This window comes from Rhagoletis zephyria, unplaced genomic scaffold (genome assembly GCF_001687245.7).
Source record: "Rhagoletis zephyria isolate East Lansing unplaced genomic scaffold, Rhagoletis_zephyria_1.1 Rzeph_scaffold_14253, whole genome shotgun sequence".
Lineage (NCBI taxonomy): Eukaryota > Metazoa > Arthropoda > Insecta > Diptera > Tephritidae > Rhagoletis > Rhagoletis zephyria.
The window spans coordinates 1-10128 of record NW_016171322.1 but is presented as its reverse complement, the minus strand read 5'-3'; the positions used below and the strand labels follow the sequence as shown (position 1 = coordinate 10128).

General features: G+C 43.9%; 1 protein-coding gene across 1 annotated transcript; it reads left to right on the top strand.

Moving 5' to 3' along the window:
• Positions 1–3680: 3680 nt before the first annotated feature.
• On the top strand, positions 3681–9952 carry LOC108378504 (uncharacterized; the record flags this gene model as incomplete). Its single annotated transcript, XM_017634796.1, has 5 exons — positions 3681–5279; positions 5344–5480; positions 5583–7764; positions 7830–9011; positions 9523–9952. Coding segments are annotated over exons 1-5 (5491 nt in total), but the record flags the coding sequence as incomplete, so codon positions are not given.
• Between the last annotated feature and the right edge of the window lie 176 nt (positions 9953–10128).

Genomic DNA, 10128 nt, shown 5'->3' with positions numbered 1-10128 from the left:
TTGATTTTTTTTTAATTTTTTTGTCGAGGGTTTTGCGAATTTTCTTCCATATAACGCATGAACAATAACAATTTTTTTCTAAAATTTCAGATTTAAAAGATGATGCTACGTTTTTATAAATTTTGTACAAAGGCTTCTGTAATAGATCGAACTACATACATACATATGTATATTTTAAATGAAAATTATTAAAAACAAATAAATAAGTATACTCAGAAAAAAATAAAGAATTTCGTTCTTAAATCAAGTCTAAACCAAGAATTTTGGTCACAAAAGTACGCTAATACCGAATATTCTTATGCGGAGTACAAAATTGTTATTTTTCAAATTATTATTCAAATTTTTCTCTGAGTGTTTGTATTATTAGCAAGTAATTTCAACTTAAATTTGTTGCAAATGATATGAAAATATCTTCCATCATGGCTGCACGCTTCTATATAATAAAAAATTGTGTTTTGTTAATTTCAATCAGCATTTTTTTGTTTGGTATACACAGTACATATGCGCTAAAAATATGTAACATTCATTCCAGCGTATTTCGGAATAGGGTTGCCACCTAAATTTTGAAGTAAGAAATTTACTTAATAGATATCGAAATCCAAATTATTTTTCCAAAATATTTTTTTAAAGCTACTGAAATCTTGAAAACTGTAAAAAGTATAATACGCACTCCGCGAAAAGCTCGGTCAACCTGGTACTTATCATTAAATGTACAAATACCAGCGTTATATGTTTCGTTTTGTTATCGTTATCGATAGTGCGTATATCGCTACTATTTTGTAATGTAATACGTCATCATTACCGTTTTGTATTCTTACATTGTACATATTTTTTAATGTATATATGCTACCGGATAACTTTGGACCACGTGAACCGTTTTCGATAATTCTTTTTTTTTATCGGGGAGATGGCACCTCGAGTGCGTTCTCATACTGATGGGAACTTGGGGTACTTAAAATTTTTAAAAATGAGCATTGAGGTCGACTATTGTTGTTTTTTTTTTTAACTAGTTGTTTATACAATTCATTACTTAACATCTTCATAAGTATCAAGTTTCTCAATCCGCCCTGTTTTGCTTAATTCTATACATTCATTTTTGTTCGCTGTTTTAACAAAATTTTTCTAAATTTTTAAGTTGATCATTTTGTAAATTTATGTATGTATGCTCGGCACATTGACACACTTTCCACACATTGAACTAAAGGCGCCACAGAGTTGTTGTGTGGCTTTTATGCGGTGAGTCTTTATGCTGTCATCTGATGATCTCTATGAAAAATTAAAATAAGCATATAAATTCACATCAACATTTTGCACCCACTACTTACAAACATACATACAAACATACATATATGTATACTTGCAAGCTCCGTTGCTGTTCATTATGCACTCACAATAAATTTCAATCAAACGTCCAACCAGAATGGCCTAAGAAAAGTGAACAGGGGCACGCTTCGGTATCCATTATGCGCTGACCTACTTTCGGCGTTATTTAAGTTTTTTTTAAGTTGGCCTGGTTTTCTTTCAAATACCTACTACATATGTATGTATGTGTTTATGATTATTTATTTATGCACCTACCTATGTAAGTATGTATGTATGTATGTGTCTTCATGGCTTCATGGTTGCATCCATATCCATATCCGTATCCTTCGGCCCTAAAATAGTTACACGTTCAGGCATTCATATTGCGGAAATTGCATTGTATGTCACATTGTATGTGTTGTTGTAGGGTTTTTGCATTTTGGTGTTGTTGTTATTTGAGGTTGCCGTTATTGTAACGACCTCGTTACAGTTTGCTATGCACCTACATACATACACAGAAACACAACGCATTGAAATGTGAAAGTGATAAGGACAACAACGAGTATACACTTTCACTGCTGCCTCGACGCACTACTGTTCTACTTTTCAAGACTACATATGTATGTAGGCTCAACACCCGCAAGGGAAGCGCTGGTAGCGGGGCTTGTACATAAGCGCAAACATTCGTACATACATACGTTGTATATACATTTCTATGTACAAAAGCATACGCGTGTGCCGATTAAGAAAATCCTTGTACTTGACAAAATGCTCTCAGGCCGTACATACGTATGTACATAGTTAGTTGCTCGTGCCTTGCTGAGTCTTCCACGCGTCCGCTGCATGCTGCCGCTACGTTGCATCAAAGGCAACTGTTGCTATGCCATGATTTTTGCTTTTATACCGTTATATGCATTAATTCACATGTGTACATCTATGCTCAATTATATTTATATGTGTATGTATGTGCATATGTACAGTTATGCTACTGCATGCCTTTGATTGTGCATTATGTGCAATTGGACCGTGACCTAGTTTATCCACGAGCATCAAATCACTATATTTATACACGTGTACATCCATGTATACATACATACATGCTTACATACATACATATGTACATATGTAAATTTTTTCTATTTGCCTCTCAGCTATACACTTCAATTAACATTAGCGAGGTCACTTGCAAAAATTCTACTCATTCTCGTCGTCACTCAGCCCATCATAAAGCAAAGCAAACCAGCCAAATTTAATAAGATGATGGGGCTCTTTATGAAAAAGAAAGAAAAAGAAAAACTACCAAAATTCATTTTAGAGCCCGCGACAAACTATCGCACCTCAAAATTTTGACCAGTTCTGACCACTTTTCTTTTGATTTTTTTTTAAGGTGCATTCATTTTTTATTAAAGTAAAGCTCTTAACCCTCCTCTGCAACTGGCGTGACGGAAATTTCCATATTTTACTGACGCACAGCGCGACCGAAATCCACAAGTGCCGCCAAAAATTAAAAATAAAAGTTTCTAGATAGGGCTTTTTCATCATTGAGATGGCTAAAGCGATCCTCTAAGAAGCGAAATTGGTTCATAGCAAAGGCTTATACCTCAAGTTCCCTCTTTATTTTCAGTCCGTATGTGGCCTTCGCCCAAGCACAACATTATGGTAGATTCAAAGGCAAAAGTTATAAACGTGTGAAGGTACTTTGAGTAAAGGAAATCCAATAAAGCCAAATGGAATCTACGTCTGAAGGCTAGTAATGGTATTTTATTCTTTTTTTTTTCAAACAAAATTTGTGTTGTTAAATGTTTGCTGGCCGTGATGTGCATTTTCTTCCATATAAAAAATTTATTTTTCCTGAGAAGCTAAGAAGTTTTAATATTATGATTTTTGTTGTAGTATGAACTATATTTTTATAAAACTGTACGTAGATTTTTGTCGCCCACTGCATGTATCAGTGATGCCAGATATTCTCTGTTAAAAATGCCACGAAAATCGGAAGAAAATCTCACACACACAGGGGAGTTTTACGCCTACTCTCCGAACGGCGATTGAGAACCTGTTTTTCATGGCAGAAATACTTACAAAGCTTAAAGCTACAAAAAAGTTTTCGTAGCGCTTTAAACTGTTTAAAGACTATTTTATGTAGTTTAAAGTCTGTGGACCATATTCTAAATTTTACTCTTTCATCAAAGCTGGGAAGGCAACTTATCATAGGTTTGCCTTTTAAAACATTAAAACATTAGTTTCTTTGTGAATAAAGAAATTTAAATTTATTAAATACCTACATATATACTTATTTAACTAATTTTTTCCCCAATACCGCCTGCTTAAATTAAACAGAAGAAAACACAGAATTTTATGATCTTCAACTAACCTCATTTTTATTTTCCTTTCCTTCCAGTTCAACCAAATCAGCCAAAATGATACCAACCACAGTCAGCAGTTCCCCCTCCACCGCTACCATTAGCGGTACCACCGGCAATAACAACAGTACAAGTAACAATGGTCAGCTAAACTCGTTGTCGACGCCAACATCTGGTACTATTTCGGGCTCTGTCCCCTCACCAGCTTCCGCACAAACGCCCTCGATCACGTTGGGGCTAGCCTCTTTAATACTCGAAGGACGCGCCGTAGCTGACGATGAATATCAACCGCAAGCGATGCGCGTCTCTACCGTACCCAATGATGCTGTCGCTTTGAGTGGGAGTGGGAGTGGTAGCGGCAGCGGCACGGGCAATGCTGTCGGTAGCAGCAACATGCACAATTATATTGCCAGCAGTTTACTAGCCAGCACTTCCTATGGTATTAGTGGTAGTAGTAGTGGTGCTGTCGGTGGCGGACGTCAATCACCTACCTGTCGTCCATCAACCTCGCGTGCAGCAGCCAGCTTTGTTGGTGGTGGCGTTGGTGTTGGTGTAGGAAGTGGACATGTGATCAATATAACAACGAATCCGTATGCCTTTAGCAACAGTAGCATGGGTGGCGCACATGCACATGACTCCTCTCCGCTCTACATCGATCCATATAGCAACAGCAGCTCAGGAGGATCTGCCGCATCATCGGCAGAGAGTACACACCAACGTTGGACACAGAAATTGTGTCAATTGCGGCAGGTCTCGCCAGCCGCTAGCCTCAGTACAACATACGAGCAACCCGTCGCGGTAGAGGCACGTGAACCCGAGCTAGTTGCGCTTGCTATAAATGAGTCGGGAGCAACAGAACGCGGCGACTTCGAAATCGTCCGACGGTCACTATTAAATCGTGCAAACTTGAATGCAATTGGCAGCAGCGCAACGTCGACGGCAACAGCAGCGGGTAGCAGTGCCGGTGCAGGCAGCGCAAGCTCTTCTCCCGGCTCCGGCTCGGGCTCTGAGAACTTCTTGCTGTCGCTGCAATCATTGGCGACGACCTGTCTGCGCAGTGGCAGCCCCTCAATTGAGCCAAGTATGGGGGGCATGGGTGCGAGTGCCACTGGTACACCTACAGGCTATCGGTTTGCGACGCTCTCCTCCCCACCACCACCACAGTCAATGTACATGTACCGTGCCACCACCCCGACAGCCGCAACTACAGCACATCGCTTTCTCGACCCACCTGGCTCGGGTAGCAGCTGTGGCAGTGGTGTCCAGTCGCCACGGCCACATTGGTCTTCACCAGCAGTTGACAGCAACAGCAGCAGCCTGCATCCAAAGGAAAGATATGTGCGACATTCGGCTATGGGTACAGGACGCATACCCATACCAGGCACTGCTGTGAATGCAACAACAGCAACGACGGCAATCGCTGCTGCATCAACAATAAATAACACAACGAAAATAGCGGCTAGCACGGCGACAGCGATGTCGGCATCAACAACAGCGTCCAAGTACCCGCAACAAGGGCCGCACTGTGATCAGTTCCTCAAGAAGATGGGCCTTGCGAAGGGGGAGGCCGCTGAAGCTGAGGACCATTTCTGTGATATGTCATACGTAAATATAACTGTAAGTTCGGCTTCCGTTGGGTAAGTTCCTTGCTTAAAAAGTAATCAATTTCCACACACTACAGTGCTCCCGCTGGCGAGCGTACTGCCATAAAATGGAGGCGATAATGGGACGTGGTGAACCGATTTGTATAGAAGTTTATTTGGGACCGGTAAACCACAAGATTCTGCTCGAACAATGGATCATAACTCAAAGAGAAAAGTAAGTCGCAAGCCACGGGCCAGGTGCACGTCATCGTGTAAATAAATACATATATTAAAAAGTTATAAAATTTCATTTAATTTTCTTTCCTGCCTTCTTTAGAGTTCCTCCGCCCACCATGACGTTACCGTCACTCTGCAGCGCTATACGCAGCCAATTGTATTTTTCCCAAATCAGTGCCTGGTGTGATCTGATTAAGAAATCGGATAAGACCATATACGATACGGGTCGCATAATTTTTGCCACACCCACAGGCGCCGCCGGTGATCTGGCCACACCACTTGGCAGTGCCGGCGGCGCAGGCAGTAGCAACAACATCAATATCACACCGGGTACATCACCGAACACGCATACGCTTAATCAGCTGAATTGTGTGCTGCAAGCGAATCGACGACCACGCCTTAATATATTCTACCGCATCAAGTCATTTGACTCCACTGCCTGCTTTAATTCAAAACCAAATGTACACAATTTTCCGAATGTCAATATTTCGGAGAATTGTAGCATTTCGGTTTGTCTCAAAAGTCTTCCACGCATCAACGGCGGCATACCGAAGATCGGTACACTTATGTTGTGCACTCCTGGGACCACGTCAACAATAACAGCAGCAACAACGACCACAATAATGTCGGCAGTGACGTCGAAGGCATCGTCAAGCAAAATCAAAACAACAATTGCTGCTACACCAACATCAACAGCAGCCAGCACTTCGCTATCGTTGACAACCACACCAGGAACCCCGCAAACTCTGGCAGCGTCCAATGGCAGCGACAATAGTAGGGGTCCGGCGGCATTTCGCAACGGCAACAGCTGCTTTAAGTCGGAGGATACGCCACGCAGCAGTCGTTCAGGGCGTTGTCCGGCGGCGACTACAGCGCTTGGTGATGTCACCGCTTCTACTTCAGCTTTAATGCCGGCGACGAGTGGCGCTGCTCAAACACGTGTGTTCATAAATAATCCCCCTGCTGGTAATGATCCGCCCGCAAGCTCTGTCGACACCACTTCTGCGATATCTTCACTAAGCAGCTCAGTCACTGCAAATTCCTCCCAGCAAGCTGTCTCAAATGGCAAAAGTGGCGACGGAGTCACTGCGAGTAGCGACAAAGAAAAGACCGAGGGTAGCGGTAGTCACACAAGCTCTTCTCCAAAGCAAAAATGCACGTTTTTCATTGACGAAGACGAGTTGCTAGTAGATGAGGCTGATGCTGAGGCATTTGGCGATGAGTACAATAACATGAGTGACACAACCAATAGCATTGGGGAAAGCATAACTGGCGTAAGTACCTTTAGCTCCAGCGCCAATATATCTCACCGCGAGAAGCAGCTAATGAAGTATCGCAAGCGTATGTTGAAACGTGACAAGATGCATCAGCACCAACACCACCCACGCAAGCCGCTTTCGACGTCGTCAGATTCCACGGGCGAACTGGGGGCCACACTGGGGCTACAACGCAGACAGCAAGAACAGTTTAAGGCGACCAATGGCTGCCAACCGATGGAGGAAGGTGACGAAGATGCGTCAGTATGTTGCAGCGCCACAGTGACTACGTTGCACGTGCGCACCAGTACGCACATCGAAATGATCTCAACGGGCACACAGACACCCATGAGTTGTTGTCGACAATGTGGCTGGGAGAAGACACTTGTGTGTCTGCGTTGCACCGCTGCTGGTAGCAAGCGCCGAGAGCAAGCCATAGATGAACCCACCGAACCGGACATCGACGATATGGACGATTCGACGGCGTCGAGCATCAGCAGCAGCGAAATAATACAAACACCACGCAACAAGGCCGAACTGTTGCTCCAAGCCATACAGCGCACACCCAAAGCAGCAGCAGCAGCGAAGCACAAGAAGGAGCAGCCACGCAAGCCGTGTGGAAGCAAAGCGCAAAATAATAATCATTTGAGCGGTGCAGCATTAGCAAATGGCAATGCGGATGCTGGTGTTGGGAGAGCTGGTAGCATTAGCAGCTCAAATGAAAATACTGGCTCCGGTTGTCAAGTGTGCAAGCGACAAAAAACACAACACAATTTTGGCAACAGCAATGTTGCAAAAGTGTCTGTCGTAGCTGGTGAACAATTGCAAGAAGAGGGCTCTGACGCTGATGATGACATTGGCGATGACACCGATGACGATGGTGGGAAGAAACATGAGGATATTGCATTTGATGTGGATGGCGCCGAACCAGTGGATGCGAATCAGTTGTTTGTTGTGGCTGTGGAGGAATTGCCAGCGACGCCGCTGTGTGTCTTACCGCCGCATCAATCCGAAGTAATGGAAGAGGTGAGTACTGATAAAAAAATGTATACTCAACAAGTGTTTTGATGAACTTTCCTTTACATTTACAGGAGTCCTTTTTATCATCCACCAAGCTGACCCCGCATATTGATCGCTGTTCGCTTTCAACCTCGCGTGACCATGCCGGAGGAGATCAGACAGTCAGTGGCTGCAATCGCAGTGAAAACCGTAGCCCGCCCATCCTTACTACACTAATGGAGGGTGGATGCTTCAATGAATCACAGTTTAAGACACCCACCTCCGCATCGAGCGGAATTAAGTACGAAACCGCACGCCAGCAGCAGCAACAGCAATCACTGCAGCGGCAACCAGACGCACAAAAGGCATTCCAGCACAAACAAACACCCAAACCCAATTTACTGCAACTACACAGCAATTATCTTCATGGCGATGCACGTGACCGCAGCATGCAAGCAGTTGGCGCTTCCGGCGATGGATTTTGTGTATCGCGTGTCAACAACGAGATGCTGTGCACAACCCTTTCTTACTCTACTACGCCAGCCACTAAGTCACACCAGCAGTCTCAACCTGGCGGCCATAACGCACTGCTGCTGCGCAAGGGCCTGCCCAAGGTGAACCTCACACCCATATTCTGCAATCCAATGCCCACTACAATGGGTGCCACCATAACGAGCTGCCAGTCATCACCAATTCCCATACATGGTGCTGCACACGATAACACTTTTTGCTTCGAGCCGACGGCACTCAATCGTAGCGGCGGCAATCAAATGCAACTCCACCACCAACTTATGCATTCCAGCAACGGTAATGATTCTGCCTCTCTGCTCACCACCGACGCTAATAATATACCTGTACAAAAGTCATTTTCGGCACCCACGCTACCCAATTCGCCATCACTATCGCCACGTTTTGCCAAACAGGCGGCTAGCTATAAGCGTCGCTCACGTCATTTATCCGATCGTTCCGATCGTTCATCACTAGGTTCGGATGAGCAATTTTCCGATGAAGATTTGGAAAGTGGTGGCATGTATAGTCCAGCTACATCGCCGTTGAAGCAATGCGCCCGCGTAGCTGCGGCCTTTGGACGCCAGCGGTTGCTTGGCAATCTAGAAGAATCGCTGCTGCAGAAACGTTTGATGCCCAAAGTAGAAGTGATGGGCTTCAAGGTGCTATTGGGCGCGTCCGGCGGCTTTTGCCCCACTCAGCTAACCATACCGGCTGCGGCATATTTCTACGAACTGCATGGCGAGGCGCTCAGTACGCCGTATGTGGTGAGTAGCGATTGATTGCTAGGCGTTGTGTGCTAATCAATGCGACAAATGCTGAATGGTGGGATGGAAAACTGTATTTCTTCTTTAATTTTTAAATGTTTAGAAATTTATTAAAACGAAGTAGAATTAATGAAGGACAAACAATAAATAGTACAACTATAGGCCTTAGGTGCTCAGGTGACCGAACGGCAACTGCGGCCAAGCTGTTCAAATTATGACCCTTCTCTTGAGTCTCCGGTTCAATTAGAGCTTACCAGGACTAGCCTAGAATGCTAGTCCCTTTAAATTCAAATAAAGTTACCTAAAGTTTCACGCAGCCACAGCGCGACAAATATAAAGGAATTGATCAAAAAATTTACTGAATAATTTTTAAATTCATTATCGTGAATCTTTTGCATAGATAATTTAAATCGTAAGCTTGAAGCTGTTTGGTCTAAAATAAAATTGAAACTTTTACAAATTATCACGCATTTTTCACATGTTTACTTATATGCCTTTCCCTCTTTTATAGTGTGATATACGCCTTCCACGCAAAGGCTACTCGGTGCCACGCTCCGGCACTGTACAGGCAACTCTGCTGAATCCTATGGGCACCGTAGTGCGTATGTTCGTTATACCGTACGATATGCGCGACATGCCACCACTACATCAAACCTTCATAAGACAACGGATACTGGCGGAGGCCAGCACCCACGAAGCGACGACGCAGAATGTACAGCCACCTCAACAGTCCGTTAATATTGTGGAACAACAAAACGATAGCAACGGCATGGTCTACACAAATGGCTTTGAAAGTAGCGCTGTTGCATGCGGCGGTGGTGATGATACTTTGAACTTAAACAATAACAACAACGACTGCTATCANTGTATAAGTACAACAGCAGCAGCTGCAACGGCAACAACAACAACCACAACCAACAACAGTAACGGTAGCGCCAGCAGTAAGATTTAGTAGTTGGTGCGGGCAGTGCGCACACAAACGCATCATTATTTTTTACTACTTTGGAAACAATTGCGTTTACGTTTGCAACATTGGCACTGCAGTTATAATTAAGTGATGGAGAAGCTGGAGCAGAAGGAGGAGGAGGAGGAGGTGTAGGTGATATAGGAGAGGAAC